This window comes from Halichoerus grypus, chromosome 4, assembly GCF_964656455.1.
Source record: "Halichoerus grypus chromosome 4, mHalGry1.hap1.1, whole genome shotgun sequence".
Lineage (NCBI taxonomy): Eukaryota > Metazoa > Chordata > Mammalia > Carnivora > Phocidae > Halichoerus > Halichoerus grypus.
In genome coordinates, this window is record NC_135715.1 from 156,275,847 (window position 1) to 156,295,378 (window position 19,532).

Genomic DNA, 19,532 nt, shown 5'->3' on the forward strand with positions numbered 1-19,532 from the left:
CAATTTAGCCCACAGACGTGTTTTTTAAGCCACAGTGCTGTTAAAAACAATACGTGGTCTACATTTTTTTAAATTAGGATTTTTATGAACTCCCAAGTTACTGGATTCTTTTGAAAAATGTGGATTTGAGAAAAAGCAGCAGCATCCTTTAGAGAGGGTTCTCCAGTTTTTCCCCCTACCCTTGAACTTCTTTACTTGCCCAATTCACTCATTTTGCTACTTGCCAGGCTCCTAGGTTTTGTGATCCCCAATATGAACTACCTCCCCTCATCTCACTCAATTATTTCCTCAGGATAAGTTCTCAGAAGGGGGATTATTGGGCTCTATTGCTCAAATTTTATGTCAATTAATCATTAAGTCCCATCAGGTGAACTCTCCACTGTAATAGTGACAACACTAATCTAGGATTTTTTCATCTCATTCCTTTTTCAGTGCAATTCCCTCCTAGAATGGTACTTTTGCCTCCAATTGCTTTCTTAAATCTCAAATTTCTCAACTCTCTGCTGAATATCATCTTTAGGTTGAACTTTGATAACAGGCAATAAAAACTCCCAACTCCCTGCTTATGTCTTTAAAATTCAAATACCATAAATAATGTAAGTTTTTATGATGGTATCACATTTGTATTTATGTTCAGTCATCCAAACAGTAAAGAGTTATCATTAAATGTTTTTTTGCAATTTCATATCTGTGATATGTCGCAAAACAACCCAAATTGTCAATCAATGCTTCTCTAGTTATAGAGTACTTTCAACCATTATGTAATATTTTAAGAACTATTAGAACTATTCTGCCATCATGCAGTATTTTAGACAAAGACTATTCAAATTTTAATGCCTCTTTTATGTGGACTCAATATGAAATCCTACTAGAATATTTTTTGGCTTTCATACATTTAAGAAATTTAGTTGTTTTTCTTAAGCTATTTTTCTACTGTATTTCAGATTATTATAAATTTAGATACAATAAAATGAAATGATACACAAAACCCAATCTTGAGCATATCTGCAGCTCAAAGAACACTGAAAATACATTAACTTTTTTTCTCAAAATAACATTAATATAAATTCATTAAAACTCTTTAAAATTAGACTGCACCCCAAGTCTGATTATCTATTACTAGAAATCAGAGCCTATGGTTAAGACAGGTAAAAGACATATACAAGGTATTTTTAACAAGGACATGTTAGTCCTACTTCATTCTGGTACCATTAAATGAATCATTCTTCCAAAGCATTAGTGTGGGGGAAATCATGTAGTGGCATACCAAAACAATTTAAGATACTGACATTCGTCGGATTATTGAATCACTATGTTGTACATCTGAAACTAATGTAACTTGTCAACTATACTCAAAAAACAAGCAAACAAAAAAACCTGATTTTCAAAAACTGCCCTGAAACCAGAAACTTTCACTTTCACCAAGACATTAATATTTTAAAATAATTATTACCATCTTGAAAGTAAGTTCTTGCCTGCTTATATGATTAAAACTTCTCCCTCCCACAAAAAATTATTACCTGCATGCCGAAGCCAAACTACTGCAAGGTTGTATCTTTCAGAGCAGACTAGTGCACTAAGGAGGGGAAGTGCAGAATTATATTCACCAACATCCAGAAAAGCTTCAGCAACATCTAGATAGAGGTCTCCCATATCTTCAGGATTCTGTTCCACTAGTGTTGTCAAAAGAGGCTAGACCGCAAAAATAAAAGGCTGAAGTCACACATTCATTACAAATATGCATATCTATGTGTATTTCTCTTTTTACATATCTATCAGTTATCTGAGGCAAGCCTAAAAGCAAGGTTTAATGAAAACAGCTTTAAATAATCATTTTTCTATTAATTTCTGTATCTCTATTAAAAAGAACTCATACTGCCATCATTCACTCATTGAACACATTACTTTTGAAGCCTGTTATAAGCAGACATGTAGGAGCTAAGATAACACTGACCTGCTGTGCTCTTCCTCTGCCAAGTCAAACATACCCAAGCTTCAGGGCCTCTGCGTTTGCTGATATTTCGGTCATTATTCAAATGTCACCTTTTCAGAGAGGCCTTTCCTGACCACCCTATTCAAAATTGCAACTCCTGGGGCGCCTGGGTGGCTCAGTCGTTAAGCGTCTGCCTTCGGCTCAGGTCATGATCCCAGGGTGCTGGGATCGAGCCCCATATCGGGCTCCCTGCTCCGCGGGAAGCCTGCTTCTCCCTCTCCCACTCCCCCTGCTTGTGTTCCCTCTCTCACTGTGTCTCTCTCTGTCAAATAAATAAAATCTTTAAATAAATAAATAAATAAATAAAATTGCAACTCCTGGGGCGCCTGGGTGGCTCAGTCATTAAGTGTCTGCCTTCGGCTCAGGTCATGATCCCAGGGTCCTGGGATCGAGCCCCGCATCGGGCTCCCTGCTAAGCGAGAAGCCTGCTTCTCCCTCTCCCACTCCCCCTGCTTGTGTTCCCTCTCTCGCTGTGTCTCTGTCAAATAAATAAATAAAATCTTTTAAAAAAATGATAAATAAATTAAATTAAATTGCAATTCCTCCTACCCCCCATATTTTCTCTCTTCTGTTTGATTTTCTTCCAGAGTATTTATCTCCAACTAACATCCTATATTTTACATACTTATTTTATTTATTTCATCCCATTAGAACAAAAGATCTATGACAGCAGGGATTTGTATATTGTATTCAGTACCTTATCCTAAGGTCTGCAAAGTGTGCCCAATAAATTTTTTTTATTCAATGAAATAACTTAGTCCAAAGCTGGCAAAAGAGAAGAGCTGTCAGAACTTACCAAATGTCTAAAAAGCCCAATCTCAAATTCTGATCTCTGGGTTGTTCTCATTTAAAAAGAAAAACAAATTATTGCAAGCCCTGTTCAGCTTTTATAAGATACTCACACACAAATAATTTATGCTTATGGTGACTTCCTGGTTATTGAAAAATGTGAAATTTAGGGAAAACTTAAAATTTCCTGTCAAAGAAAATAATGTGGATTTGATCTGAAGTATCTGAAGTGCAGATCTTAATGTTACTTACATTAAGTGGTTCGAGGATGTTGAGATGTACAAGGCAGACCATCAACTTCACTGTGATATCTATTGGCACACCATCAGGTATGGTGCAGGTAACATTCTCACCAGCTTTGGATTAGACAGACAGACAAAAAACAGTTCCTATATACAAGCTTAGAAAGTAGAACAAATGAAGCAAACTACATCTTGTACATAAGATCTCATTTACTTCATTCAGGGTAAATGATTCCATAGCCAATTCTAATTTGACCAACTCTATTACTCGGTTTCTATACTTCCATCAGTCTGTCCTTTGGTAGGAATTATCCTTCCTATTCTTTTCCTAATAGTTTATCTACTTATCTGAAACCTACAAAAACTCCCACACCTTCTATCAAAACTACAGAGAAAAACCAAAAAAAAAGAAAGAAAAAAGGAGAGAAAGACAAAAATGACCAATAGGTATATATGAGCTCTTTCTTTTTTAATTCAAAAGCCTCTTTTCAGGCTTTTAGGACACAGAGGCTAAGAAAGGGATAAAATAAATACTACGTTGTTTTCTAAAACTTCATTACAGTAAAACAATTTTTAAAGCCCTGAGAAATTAGTCAAAGGAATTTTTATCCACATTTAAAATATTTTGTATTTTGTAAAGTCTAGTAAATTCCAAATAAGTTTCCATTTCAGAAAAAAACTGCAGCATAGAGAAACATCAGAGATTTATTTATCCTAAGTGGTGGAATAAAAACTAAAATTATATTAAAATGAAATAACTTCATGTTTTATAGAATTTGTCATATAAATTATAGAACTCCCTAAAGTTATGAAGTCATAGAAGAATTTGGACAAGTTTAATTAAGAGACTATTTTTATTACTAAGCTCCAATACAATAACTGATACAGAAAGCCAACTTAAGAAATTTAGTCTGCTCAATGAAAGTCCTAACATTTAAATTTATTTACACTAGACCCTAAGCTCCATGAAGATAAAAACTAGTATACCTGACTCACAACTATATCCATAGCACAATTCTGTAGACAGTGGCTATGGCATACCTATTAAAGATACAGTATGTACAGATGTATAAAGCAAAAATTTAATTTCAGAAATACAAAGTAAAACTCAATTTTATGTTGAAAGTAAGACATATGCCTAAAATCATGTAACCCAGGAAGGCTGAAAATAAAAGGACAAAGATATAGTAGGCAAATGCAAACAAAAAGAAAGTAGGGGTCACACTCTCATCAGACAAGGTAGAATTCCTATCAACTACACTTTAATAAAGAGGCAAGAAGGACATTTTATAATGCTACAGGACAGTGCTACTCAAAGGGAAGTCTGGGACCTGTAGCGGTCCACAAGCTGTTACTAGTTCAATCAGGTAAGTACAAGAGATTAAGAGTAAGTATTTAGACACTTTAGTAGGAATTTGACAATGCTAGAGAAGGCAGTAGATATTATAGCCCCTATAGCTTAAATAATAGTTTATTAACTAATTTTTAACAGCAGTATATTTTACACCTCATTTTATTGTGAAGCTCAATAGAAATGCTTAATCCACCAATAAATGTTTTCATTTTCAAAAATGCATACAGGGGCGCCTGGGTGGCTCAGTCGGTTAAGTGGCTGCCTTCGGCTCAGGTCATGATCCCAGAGTCCTGGGATCGAGCCCCACGGAAGGCTCCCTGCTCAGCGGAGAGCATGCTTCTTCCTCTCCCTCTCCCTGCTGTTCTGCCTACTTGTGCTCTCTCTCGCTCTCTGTCAAATAAATAAATAAAATCTTTTAAAAAAAACAAAAAATGCATACAAAAAACAACCATCTTTGCTCACCCTGGAAGTGTTTTAATGTCCTAGTCTTCTGGACATATCTTTTCTTTAAAGTTATTTCATCAACTCTAAGATGCCAGATTTCAGATGCACCATTATCTTATACACTAAGAAAAACACCACTACTTAAACTGTGACATATCATTGATTTATGTTAAGATGTTTCCTGAATTCAGATATGCTAAATCATTAAGAAAGTAAAGAAAGAAGGAAGGAGGGGTGGATCAATGAAACAGAGCAAAATATATTAAACAACAAAATGACTAATATATCTATAATTAAAACCTGAACATAACTCTATTTTTCCTTAATATTTTCAAAACAATGGACAGCAATAATTTTCAACAGGAATGTAACTTTTGGGATGAAAGATCTTAAACAGAAAATATGGCTGCAAAACAATTTGAGACTTGGCTCTAGGTTAGACCGGGTCCAAGGAAACTATCAAAATTGGCAGTTTTTCAGATGCCCTAATTCATGCTTTCATGGCATTACAATTCCTAGTCCATTGTACTGGAGTTGTACTCCAATCTACTCATTCATACCACCCCTAATACTCAAGATCCTCAACCAAAGCACCCTATCTAATCCTATCCATACCAAGTAGTACTCTCATACCCTGTGACCTCTCAGTCTGAAATGCACTCCCCCCCCCCCGGTGTTTACTTAAATTATGCTTCCAGAAACATCCTCTGATCTTAGTATATTGCTCTTCTCTATTTTCCCATAATGTCAGGTTTATTACAGAAATTATCACACTATTCCTCCTATAATTAAATTGTATATACTTCATTTGAACCCCACTTCCCCTCCTTGAGGGCAGGAAATGTCATATTCATCTGTATATTCCCCAAACACCCAGCATAGGACCTTATAAGAAACTCTTTTCAAAGTGGGCTTTTCATTCCGAACAACTTTCCTCTTCAATATTTATCTGTCCCATGTCTCATCGTGGGCCTTGTACTCTATGAATTAGCACACAAATTCATTTGTAAAAATGAATTACTACTTTACCACTAGGATGGATCATTTAAATAAAAGGCTTTTTGATTTTGCATAATTATACCTTAACCCAAAGGATTTTATGATGATGGAATTTTTAGGCACCATGACAGGCCAGGGAGGGAGCTATTCTGAAGCAGGCAGTACTCAAGTACCAAGTGCCTCACCCTTCCCCACCACCACCAAAAGCCTCATGGGGTAGAGATGGAAGGTATTACATAGGAATTTTCTTACAAGAACAGGCACATCTACTCTGCCCACAGAGTTCAATTTTGTTACAACCTCAGGGTCTTGCATGTTAATATTTTCACAGAACAGTTAATGGGTGTGATACAAAGAAAAGAGCAGGGATGAGGAAGAGAACTGAAAGAGACACTGCAAGCCACACCTCAGGTATGACTCTCTAACTAGATTCCTAACTACGTATTTTAAGTTTTCAAACAAAGGACAGTAATCAGATTAGTTTCTACTTTTTCTGTGAATGCTTAAGTTTGAAGTAGAAATTTTTCAATGAGAGTATTTTGTCCTTTTTGAAAATTAAATTGCTTTAGATCTAAAAGTTTTTGATATACTGTTCAGTAATCCATTCTTTTTTCACATGTCACTAAAAAGACCCCAGGCAATGAGAAATGCCGTGTTCAAATGGATGTACTGAGAAATGAAAAGATTTTTTTAAGATTTCTTGTGAGTAAATAGTCACAAGAAAAAGATAGAAAATCTCTATGAGGAAAGAAATGCTTCTGGGAAAACTTGTTATGAGAACATTAACTATCAATTTCAAAATGCCACATTATAAACAAGAGAGGATTATGTACACTATCCTATGAAGAAAAAATTACAACCTTTATTCTCTTCTGAAGTTCCTTCTTCTGCATTTTTTTCCAGCACAATTCCAGAAAAATCTGTAATTACCTAAAAGAATGGAGAAAAAAAAGAAATGATACAACAGATATATATGAAAAACCTCTTCACAACGCAAAGATTTACATAGTTAATTCAAATAATCCTTATATAAATGGACTATAAAAAGCAGAAGTCTCTTAAAAATAAGGAACCACTGTGACTTACTAACATTTTTGTATCATATGAACTAATGCTTAACTAAAGATATAGAATTCCTCCATATCAAACCAAACTACTTTTCCCAACAGCTTAGGAACTGAATCACAGCCATCAGTCTGGCTGCTGAGTGCTGCTACCCTGAAGTACAGACATATCTGGCAACTGTGATAATGGTGAGAGCTTTCATCATATAACTATATGTTATATTTCATTTGGAATTACTATGGAATCTAGAAATCTGTTTCCATACAGACGTTAAATATATAATTTAGTATGTAAGTAGCTTACTACATATAACTAAGGTGAGGAATTGTCAATCTATATAAATTTCTAAAATGCAGAAATGTGTCCAAAATCCAACAGAGAAACATTACATTTCCCACCTCCAAAGCTTTGTCGTAATGTTTGTTAGAAATGTAGAGTTCAGCTGCTATGTTAACATCTTCCATGGAGACAAGGCCCTGATGTTTTGAGAAAGCTTCTTCAATTATATTAATAGCTGAAGTAACATCATTGGCTTCATAGTAACTCCTAAAAAAAATAAATGACAAAATGGATGAATATTTATTTAACTCAGATTATAAAACTCATATCCTTGCTTAGACCATCTAACTATTAACTATGATTTTCATTTTCTTAAAATTGGGGAGGAGAAAAACTTTTCTTTAAAATCATAATCACAGCTGATGCAGAAAAAAATGGGCAACATCAGTATGACAATGTCATTATGCCAAGCATCTCACTCTCCAAAAGCTACCTCATGTCATTCCAGTTCATTCCCTGTCACCTAATTCCAACAACTCTTTCACCTCAGTGGGATCTACAAAGGATTCATCTACCTGTTTCATGTCCTGCTGCTTCCTGCCCTCACTTTCCTCCTTCTCCACAGACCATTATAATTACTCCTTTGCACATCTCCTCACTTCTGCCCCTCTCTCCTTTCTGATAAAGTCATGTGATAAAACCCCAACCCTTGTTAATCCAAATATGCCTACTCTTCACCACCACCTGTCCATGCTGACTGGGCTCACTCCAAACTGACAATCATAAGCCTCAAGTGGGCCCACGGTGCTGATCAGCAATCTTGCTACAATTACCTTGTCCAGTACTTTTCAAACTTGAATATGCATGCAAAGTAACTGGGGATCTTGTAAAAAGGCATCTTCTGATTCAGTAGAGCTGGGGTAGAGCTGAGATTCTACATTTATGACAGAATCCCAGGTGATGCAAATGCTACAGCAAGGCCCCAAGGACCTAGACAACTATTTCTCATCTTCTTTCTCTTCAAACCTCCAAAACTCTCTGATCCTCATTCTCAGCTGATAACCTTGCTTCTTAGTTTGCAAAGAGAACCAGATCATAACATCTCACATATTCCCAACATATCTTCCTAGTTACACATACCCATGGCCATATATTCCACCTTCTCCACTTATAAGGCCAACCCCCAACTAGATCCCATTCCCTCCAACCTACTCAAGGATCTCACTCAAGCAATCGTCCCTTCTCTCATGAATCTTCAATGTGTTCCTCAATTGTGGATTATACCATCTGAATTCAAATAAACTGTAATTTTTCCCAACTTAAAAATTATCTCTTACCCCTATAACCCATACCAATTATCTCCCTATTCCTCTGCTCCCCTTAGAGCTGCCTATCCCCAAGGAACTCCCACCCCATCTCCAACACCAATACTCAGTCCTCATTTTACATGAGCTACCTGGACTATTTCACATAGATGATCATCCCTCCTCCTTGAAGTGCTTTCTTCAATATTTCTAGAAAATCATCCTCTCTTCATTTCCACCTACTTCATTGCCCATTTCCTTTCAGTATCCCTGCTGTTTCCTCCTCATCTTCCTGATTTCTAACACTGGAGGACCTCAGGGTTTAGTCCTCAGAACTCTTCCCTTGTCTGTCTGTGTGTGTCTGTCTCTCTCTCTCTCACACACACACACACACACACACAAACACCATTTCCTATCAGAAAATCCTGAGAGCTCAGCCTTCAAAATACATCTAGAATCTGATTACTTCTTACCACCTCCTGCACTTTTATCCTGGACCAAACTACTATTATCCCTTTCATAGATTGTTGCAATAATTTCCTAACTGGTTTTCCTGCTTCTGCCCTTACCAGTTCTCAAACTATCCTCAAAATAACAGTCAGAACTGATTTAAAGTTAAAGTCAAATTATGCCACTCTTCTACTCAAAACCTTCTAATGACTTCCAAACTCATTCAGAGTAAAACCTAAAGCACTTACAATGGCCTGCTAGGGCCAAGTGACCTTTTCCTGACATCTCTCTGATCTCAGCTCCTCCTATGTTCCCTTAAACCTTCAGCTTGTTCCCAGAACATACCTCAGCACTTGCCATTTCCTTTGCCTGTGGCACTCTTCCCTAAATATCTGCTCCCACACCTCCCACGGTTTACTTTCAGGTCATATGATCATAACACAGGGAATTGAGTCCTTCTCTAACCACCCTACTTAAAATAATATACCCTTGGGGCGCCTGGGTGGCTCAGTCGTTAAGTGTCTGCCTTCGGCTCAGGTCATGATCCCAGGGTCCTGGGATTGAGCCCCGCATCGGGCTCCCTGCTCCGCGGGGAGCCTGCTTCTCCCTCTCCCACTCTCCCTGCTTATGTTCCCTCTCTCGCTGTGTCTCTCTCTGTCAAATAAATAAATAAAATCTTTAAAAAAAAAAAAAAAAAATATATATATATATACCCCTATACTTCAGCTTCCCATCCCTTTTCTGCTTCATTTTTTTCTTCATATCCCTTATTAACATTTGACATAGTATATATTTCGTTGTTTTTGTTGATTCCTTGTCTCCCTCAACTAAAATGTAAGCTCCACAAGGGCAAGGAAAATTAAAACTCATTCACTACTGGATCTCCTGGTGTCTTATACACTGCCTAGCACATAATTTATATTTAATAAATATTTCTGGAAGAAAAGTAGCATCTGAGAGAAATCCTAATAAACTGAAGTTATGGTAACATAATTCCATGTAGGAAGGATCTCTATGACAGTGGCAAAACTATTCATCCTCACACTTTCCCAACAAAAATATTATAAATAATACAGGTGGAAAACAAATTTACTATCAAAGGTCAACTAACAGTTCATAAAATAGAGGCTTAGTGGGCTAATCACTATGACAGCTAGAGATGTGACCAATAGCAGATAACCTGAAAAGTTCCTCAATGCTCATCATATACATCAGAGGATCGAGTTGCCTTGCCTCAACACATTACTTAAAATTGCTTCTAGTCTTCTTACATAACCCATCCTTATGGTAACAGGGAGTGATTTCACAACTAAGCATCTTCAGGACAATGGCCACAAAGTTAACAGGGTTAACCCTAAGATACCCAGATGAAAATGGTTGATCCTGGGCTGAAATACTATATAACAGATATCCCTACAATACAGAGCTTATGACAAGACGTTATTTAGCCAAATGCTTCTTGCTTTGCTTTGATGTACAGCATATTGGAAAGTAAATGTAGCAGTACATAATATTTTAGAATAAAATATATATCACAGTCAGTAGCATATGTCAACTATAAAGAACATTTTTTTGTCTTAAAATGTTATTCTAATACTGACTAAAGATAAAATGATTATAAAAAACCCCAGATCACAAACATTTCATTAGCACATTTACAACAAACAATTCAAAATAATATAACCGCAAATGTACATAACTTCAACTAAGTCATGGAAACCTGGCAACCTAATCATCCTTTTAGAACATGCCCCACTTTTAAGTTTCTGAACACTTGAAAGGCAATTGTACATACAAATTTTTCTGAGTAACCACAGAGCTGACTTGCAAACAGAAAAGTACTGAAAAAAATAAAAAACCACCTCTATATTTAAGCACAGTATAAAAATACAGGAAGTAAAACACTTCTTTGAACCTCAATAAAAAAATATACTTTACTTCAAATATGTGTTTTGATTTGTAAAATAAGATGATTAACAGGAGCATCTATATATACTCCAAACTTACTTTGCCATATCTCTAGCCAATTGCATAAAACGTTCTCCATCAGATGGAGACAAAAGGTTTAAAATACGCCTATAACCATCCATTGCCATCTTATGATCTCCCATCTGTTCATAAAGGCTTGATCGCTCCCACAGATAACGGACATTAGTAGGTTCATATTTAAGAGCTAAAAAGAAAAAAAAAATTACAGATTTACTACAAAAAGGGGTTCATGATACCTGGTTAAGACCAATCCTCTTTTCAGAAAATTAAATAAAAAAAAACACTAGTAATATTTGAGCAGACATTTGAATGAAGAGGAATGAAATGTGGGGAGCTTTGGAGCATGAAATTTGGGCCATGCAGAAGAAACAGACAATACAAAGACCTCAAGGAAGGGGAAGGATTTGGCATGCTGAGACAATCTTAGGAGAGGGCATGGGTATATGATAAAAGCACTTGGAATACCCGTGTTATTCCTGAGGGCACCCCCCAGCCCCAGCCCCATTTCTCTGTTTCTCCTTTGTTTGAATGACGTCTTCAGACCAATTTGTCACCCCACTTGTCTGTTTAATAAATCTTCTACACTGTCTATAAAAAACAAAACAAAACAAAAAAAACCACTCTAAACTAATTCTCCAATAGAGCTAAGTGGGTTAATTTTGGAACAAAACTACTTTCACAGGAACTCTCAACTAAGTTTAGTCTAAGACCAGACAGAACCTGAATCTCTATATTAAACTTCACTTGGTCACTCTTGTGTGATGTTAACCCTCAAGGAACAGCTTAGAACCAACAATGATCTTAGCAGGAAATTGAAGGTACTGTTCTTCTACCAACTTTTGTGCTGTATTAGCTCACAATATAAAGTTGCTGATAAACATGAAAGCAGAGAGACGCCCAAATACTTACCTCTGGGATGCCAGAATATAAGGAATAAATATACTTCAGCTAACATTACCCCAGAGTAGTAATTACAATTATCAAAAAATCTACTATGTAACATTTTATCAAACAAAATAAGAAAAACATTTTAATTACCTTTTGTGTAGCAAAAAATAGCCTGCTTAATATTGTCTTGTTCCAGAGACATTTCTGCCAATCTAACCCATTCTTCGGTGTCACTAGGATTTAAATGTGCAGCAATCAACTCAAACTGAAGAGATTTTTCCATGTCACCTTGGTCCTCATATATCATAGCAAGAGTAGAAAATGGCTCATAAGCCAGAGGAGCTAAAATGAATTAAAAAAACAAATTCTACTGGCTGAAGAAAGAGGCATGAGATGACATCAATCCCATGGTTCAAACTATGGATCCTTTTTTTAATGTTTAAACTCTTTAAAACACTCTAGCAGAATTATACAAACTACTTAATAGAATTTAGAATAAAAATTAAATTTGCTTTACTTCATGTTCATACACAATTAGTGTTTTAGTATTATTGTCTCTGAGCCAAATGTAATTTCATGAAAAAATTCTACTCTCCACCATGCACCCCTCATGAAAATCCCCATTTGCTAAGGTTAAACATGGCTCAATAACTCAGCAAGTTCATCCCAAAGAACATCATCACATCAGTGTTTATTTAATCTTCATGATCCAACAACCACAGGTGTATGGGATGAATGGACTAAGGATGGCTAAACTGCACCTAACTGAGGATATCAAAGTGAATAGTTAATCTACATTTCTGAAATGTTTCTGAAATGAAGTTCTAAGATCATAGGGGATTAAAGTTAAAGATAATTGTTAAAAATAAACAATTATAAACTGGAATAAAGGAACAGATAATATTGGAAAGTAGGAACCAAACAAAATATCCTTAAGGAAAAGTTTGGTTAATCTTGTTTCTGGTGGAGTAGATAAAAAGCAGTGACCTCAAATTATCCTAATGAGTAATCTGGAAATTTTTTTTTTTTTTTAAGTAAGCTCTACACCCAACATGGGGCTTCAACCCACAACTCCAAGATCAAGAGTTGCATGCTCTACCAACTGAGCTGGCCAAGTGCCCCAATCCAGGAAATGTTTAACAAGACTTTCAGGAGGGTTGGCTGGGAAGACGGTAGAGTAGGAGGACCGTAACCCCACCTCATCTCATGGATACAACTAGATAACATTCATTTCAGCGTAAATAACCCAGAATATGATCTGAAGACTGGCAGAACAAATGCCACAATTAAAAGTAGAGAGGAAGCCACGTTGAAGAAGGGAGGAAGGGCAAAGACACAGTCTGGGAGAGAAATGGATGGGGCTGTCCACAGTGGGGAGTAAGCCCATAGTGTGGAGAAGGGTGAAAAATAGACTTCCACAGTGAAAAGCCTAAATGAAAGAGGACCAAACCACAGCAAGAGACCAAAGCAAAACCAATATAAGTAATATGCCTGATAGAGAATTTAAAGTAATGATCATAAAGATACTCACTGGACTTGAGAAAAGAGTGGAGACCCTTAACACAGAGATAAAAAAGAACCAATCAAAGATCAAAAATACAATAAATGAAATTACAAATACACTTGACGGTTGGGGCACCTGGGTGGCTCAGTCGGTTAAGCGTCAGACTCTTGATCTCAGCTCAGGTCTTGAACTCAGGGTTGTTAGTTCAAGCCCAACATTGGGCTCCATGCTGGATGTGGAGTCTACTTTAAAAAAAAAAAAGAAAATACACTTGATGGTATAAGCAGCAGGCTAGATGAAGCAGAGGAACAAATTAACAACTTGGAAGACACAGTACTAGAAAGTAACCAAGCTGAGCAAAGGAGAGGAAAGAAAATAATGCAAATTGAAAATGGTCTTAGGGAACTCAATGACTCCATCAAGCATAATAACATGCGATTTATAGGGATCTCAAAAGAAGAAGAGAGAGACAAAGGGACAGAAAATTTATATGAAGAAATAATAGCTGAAAACTTCCCTAATCTTGGAGAGGAAACAGATGCCCAGATCCAGGAGGCACAAAGATCCCCCCAAAATGCAACCCAATGAGGTTCACACCAAGATGCATAGTAATTAAAATGGCAAAAAGTAGTGATAAAGAAATAATTTTAAAAGTAGCAAGAGAAGGGGTGCCTGGGTGGCTCAGCTGGTTAAGCGTCTGACTTTTGATTTTGGCTCAGGTCATGAGATCGAGCCCCACATCAGGCTCCATGCTCAGCAGGGAGTCTGCTTTCTTTCCTTTTCCTTCTGGCCCAACCCCCCCACTCTCTCTCTCTCTCTCTCTAAAATAAATAAATAAATCTAAAAAAAAGGCAGCAAGAGTAAAGAAGACAGTTACATACAATGGAAACCCTATATGACTATGAGCAGATTTTTCAGCAGAAACTTTGCAGGCCATAATAAAGTGTTAGGATATATTCAAAGTGCTGAAAGCGAAAAGTCTGCAGACAAGAATACTCTATCCAGCAAGGCTATCATTCAAAATAGGAGAGTTTCTCAGACAAACAAACACTAAAGGAGTTCATCACCATTAAACCAGCCCTTACAAGAAATATTAAAGGGGACTCTTTTGAGTGGAAAGGAAAGAATTTAAGTGAGAATATGAAAAGTAAAAAACACGAAGGCAATAAAAATAAATTTCTGTAAAAATCAGTCAAGGGAAAGTGGGCTAGCAAGATGGCAGAGGAGTAGGAGACATAAATTTCGCCCAGTCCCAGGAATTCACCTAGATAGTTATTAAACCATTGTGAACACCTATAAACTCAACAGGAGATCAAAGAAAAGAATAGCAGCAACACTATGAACAGAAAAGTGACCACTTTCTGGAAGGTAGGACATGCGGAGAAGTGAATCCGAGGCCATACATGGGAAGATAGACCGGGGGGGTGGGTGGAGGGAGCCTCCGTCAGGCGGCTACCGGCAAGTGATAGAGCAGCAGAGCACAAAATCAGAACTTTTAGAAGTCTGCTCTGGTGAGGGACGTTGCTCCAGTGGCTAAGCGGGGGGTGGAAACCTCGCTGGGACAGTGTGGTCTCAGGACGCTCAGGGTCACAGAAAGACTAAGGGTGCTTGAGTGTGGCAGAACCTCCCAGGTATCGGTAGCAGGGAAGCTGACCGCAAAGAGTGAGCTGAGGAGTAGGTTCTCAGCTTGGGGCTGCCATAAACCGTGATGGCCGGCAGTTGGGCAACCACTCTTCGAGCAGGAGCCCAACAAGCAGCAAATCAGGGGAGACTCCCCTTCGTCCCCCAGGAGGAGCGGCACAAGAGTACGCCTCAGGAATCTACTGGGTTTGGAGACTCCAAACGGGGTCATGGGCCAGAGATAGAAATGCTTGGGCACAGGCTGGGTGAGCTCAGAGTGAGGCCGGAGACCACGGAGATAGGAGTGACTGACTGCTTTTCTCTGAGGGCGCACTGAGGAGTGGGGCCCTGAGCTCTTGGCTCCTCTGGGGCCAGAGACTGGGAGGCCGCCATTTTCATTCTCATCCTCCAAAGCAGCGCAGAAAGCCTTTAGGGAACAAAAGCTACCAAGAGCAAACCCGAGTGGATTACTTAGCCTGGCCCCTGGCAAGGGTGGTGCAATTCTGCCTCGGGCAAAGACATTTGAGAATCACTGCAACAGGCCCCTCACCCAGAAGATCAGCAAGAACATCCAGCCAAGACCAAGTTTACTGACCAATGAGAACTGCAAAACTCCAGCGCTAGGGGAATACAGCACATAGAATTCATGGCCTTTTCCCCATGATTCTTTAGTCTTTCAAAGATATTTTTTTTAATTTTCTTTATTTTCTTCTTTTTCTACTTCTTTTTTTTAAATTTTTCTTCTTTCCTTTTTCAGCCAACTTCTTATAAATTCCTTTTTTAAAAATCTTTTTTAACTTTCATTTTTACAGTCATATTCCCTCCCTTCATTGTATTTACCCTTATTTTTGTATGTATATGTTTTTCTTTCTTTAAAATTTTGGGAGGCAGTTTCTTCTAACAGACCAAAATACACCCAAAATCTAGTGTGTGGCTCTGTTCTATTCAGCAGCCTGATCACATTCTTTTTTTTTTCTTTTCTTTCCCCCCGGTTTCAGGTCTCTTCTGATTTGTTTAGTGTATACTTTTCTGGGGTTGTTGTTACCCTTTTAGCATTTTGTTCTCTCCTTCATCTATTCTTCTCTGGACAAAATGACAAAATGGAAAAACTCACCTCAAAAAAAAAAAAGAACAAGAGGCAGTACCGAATGCCAGGGACCTAATCAACATGGACATTAGTAAGATGTCGGTCAGAACTAGATTTCAGAATGACAACTATAAAGATACTAGCTGGGCTTGAGAAAAGCATAGAAGACACTAGAGAATCCCTTTCTAGAGAAATAAAATCTAACTAAGTCAAAATCAAAAAGGCTATTAATGAGGTGCAATCAAAAATGGAGGCCCTAACTGCTAGGATAAATGAGGCAGAAGAGAGAATTAGTAATATAGAAGACCGAATGATGGAGAATAAAGAAGCTGAGAAAAAGAGAGATAAACAACTACGGGATCATGAGAGAATTCCAGAGATAAGTGATACCATAAAGCAAAACAATATTAGAATTGGGATTCCAGAAGAAGAATAAAGAGAGATGGGGGCAGGAAGTATATTGGAGCAAATTATAGCAGAGAACTTCCCTAATGTGGGGAAGGAAATAGGCATCAAAATCCAGGAGGTAAAAGAACCCCCCTCAAAATCAATAAAAATAGGTCAACACCCCGACATCTAATAGCAGAACATACAAATCTCAGAGACAAAGAGAAAATCCTGAAAGCAGCTCAGGACAAGAGGTCTGTAACCTACAATGGTAGAAACATTAGACTGGCAGTAGACCTATCCACAGAGACCCGGCAGGCCAGAAAGGACTGGCATAATATATTCAGGGCACTAAATGAGAAAAATATGCAGCCAAGAATACTATATCCAGCTAGACTGTCACTGAAAATAGAAGGAGAGATAAAAAGCTTCCAGGACAAACAAAAACTAAAAGAATTTGCTATCACCAAACTAGTCCAAAAGAAATATTGAAAGGGGTCCTCTAAGCAAAGAGAGAGCCCAAAAGTAACATAGACCAGAAAGGAACAGAGACAATATACAGTAATAGTCACCTTACAGGCAATACAATGGCACTAAATTCATATCTTTCAATAGTTACCCTGAATGTGAATGGGCTAAATGCCCCAATCAAAACACAGGCTGGGGCGCCTGGGTGGCTCAGTTGGTTAAGCGACTGCCTTTGGCTCGGGTCATGATCCCAGGGTCCTGGGATGGAGCCCCGCATCGGGCTCCCTGCTCGGCGGGAAGCCTGCTTCTCGCTCTCCCACTCCCCCTGCTTGTGTTCCCTCTCACGCTGTCCATCTCTCTCTCTCTCTATTAAATACATAAATAAAATCTTAAAAAAAAAAAAGACACAGGGTATCAGACTGGATTAAAAAACAAGACCCATCGATATGCTATCTGCAAGAACTCATTTTAGACCCAAAGACACCTCCAGATTTAAAGTGAGGGGGTGGGGGCACCTGGGTGGCTCAGTTGTTAAGCATCTGCCTTTGGCTCAGGTCATGATTCCAGGGTACTGGGATCGAGCCCCGCATCGGGCTCCTTGCTCTGCGGGAAGCCTGCTTCTCCCTCTCCCACTCCCCTTGCTTGTGTTCCCTCTCTCGCTGTGTCTCTCGTTGTCAAATAAATAAATAAAATCTTTACTAAATAAATAAATAAATAAAGTGAGGGGGTGGAAAACCATTTACCATGCTAATGGACATAAAAGAAAGCTGGGGTGGCAATCCTTACATCAGACAAATTAGATTTTAAACCAAAGACTATAATAAGAGATGAGGAAGGACATTATATCATATTTAAAGGGTTTATCCAACAAGCAGATCTAACAATTGTAAATATTTATGCCCCTAACATGGGAGCAGCCAATTATATAAGCCAATTAAAAAGAAAAAAAAGAAACACATCGACAATAATACAATAATAGTAGGGGACTTTAACACTCCCCTCACTGAAATGGACAGATCATCTAAGCAAAAGATCAACAAGGAAATAAAGACTTTAAATGACACATTGGACCAAATGGACTTCACAGATATATTCAGAACATTCCACCACAAAGCAACAGAATACACATTCTTCTCTAGTGCCCATGGAACATTCCCAGAATAGGTGACATCCAGGGTCACAAATCAGGTCTCAACCAGTACCAAAAGACTGGGATCATTCCCTGCATATTTTTGGACCACAATGCTTGGAAACTCAAACTCAATCAGAAAAGGAAAGTTGGAAAGAACTCAAATACATGGAGGCTAAAGAGCATCCTACTAAAGAATGAATGAAATTAAAGAAAAATTTAAAAAATTCATGGAAACAAATGAAAATGAAAACACAACTGTTCAAAATCTTTGGGATGCAGCAAAGGCAGTCCTAAGAGGAAAGTATATAGCAATACAAGCCTTTCTCAAGAAACAAGAAAGGTCTCAAATACACAACCTAACCCTACACCTAAAGGAGCTGGAGAAAGTAGAGCAAATAAAGCCTAAATCCAGCAGGAGAAGAGTTATAATAAAGATCAGAGCAGAAATCAACGAAATAGAAACCAAAAGAACAGTAGAACAGATCAACGAAACTAGGAGCTGGTTCTTTGAAAGAATTAACAAGATTGATAAACCCCTGGCTAGACTTATCAAAAAGAAAAGAGAAAGGACCCAAATAAATAAAATCATGAATGAAAGAGGAGAGATCACAACCAACACCAAAGAAATACAAACAATTACAAGAACATATTATGAGCAACTATATGCCAGCAAATTAGACAATCTGGAAGAAATGGATGCATTCCTAGAGACGTATAAACTACCAAAATTGAAACAGGAAGAAATAGAAAACCTGAACAGACCCAAAACCAGCAAAGAAATTGAAGCAGTAATCAAAAATCTCCCAACAAACAAGAGCCCAGGGCCAGACGGCTTCCCAGGGGAATTCTACCAAACATTTAAAGAAGAATTAATACCTATTCTTCTGAAACTGCTCCAAAAAATAGAAATGGAAGGAAAACTTCCAAACTCATTTTATGAGGCCAGCATTACCTGATCACAAAACCGAAGACCCCATCAAAAAGGAGAATTACAGACCAATATCCTTGATGAACATGGATGCAAAAATTCTCACCAAAATACTAGCCAATAGGATCCAACAGTACATTAAAAGGATTATTCACCACGACCAAGTGGGATTTATTCCTGGGTGCAAGGTTGGTTCAACATCCGCAAATCACTGTGATGCAATACATTAATAAAAGAACAAGAACCATATGATCCTCTTGATAGATGCAGAAAAATCTTTTGACAAAGTACAGCATCCTTACTTGATTAAAACTCTTCAGAGTGTAGGGATAGAGGGTACTTACCTCAATATCATAAAAGCCATCTATGAAAAACCCACAGCGAATATCATTCTCAATGAGGAAAAATTGAGAGCTTTCCCCCTAAGGTCAGGAACACGGCAGGGATGTCCACTATCAGCACTGCTATTCAACACAGTACTAGACATCCTAGCCTCAGCAATCAGACAACAAAAAGAAATAAAAAGCATCCAAATCAGCAAAGAAGTCAAACTCTCACTCTTTGCAGATGATATGATACTTTATGTGGAAAACCCAAAGACTCCACCCGA

General features: G+C 37.8%; 1 protein-coding gene across 1 annotated transcript in view; it reads right to left on the minus strand.

The window, feature by feature from the left end:
• Positions 1-19,532, minus strand: part of GTF3C3 (general transcription factor IIIC subunit 3) — a 45,862-nt gene that overhangs the window by 15,190 nt on the left and 11,140 nt on the right. Inside the window, exons 5-10 of the mRNA XM_036107935.2 lie at positions 11,947-12,138; positions 10,927-11,092; positions 7,285-7,432; positions 6,682-6,751; positions 3,035-3,138; positions 1,521-1,692 (exon numbers count right to left, since the gene is read on the minus strand). Of these exons, the coding sequence (XP_035963828.1) occupies positions 1,521-1,692; positions 3,035-3,138; positions 6,682-6,751; positions 7,285-7,432; positions 10,927-11,092; positions 11,947-12,138 (852 nt within the window). The remainder of the gene's footprint in view (positions 1-1,520; positions 1,693-3,034; positions 3,139-6,681; positions 6,752-7,284; positions 7,433-10,926; positions 11,093-11,946; positions 12,139-19,532) is intronic.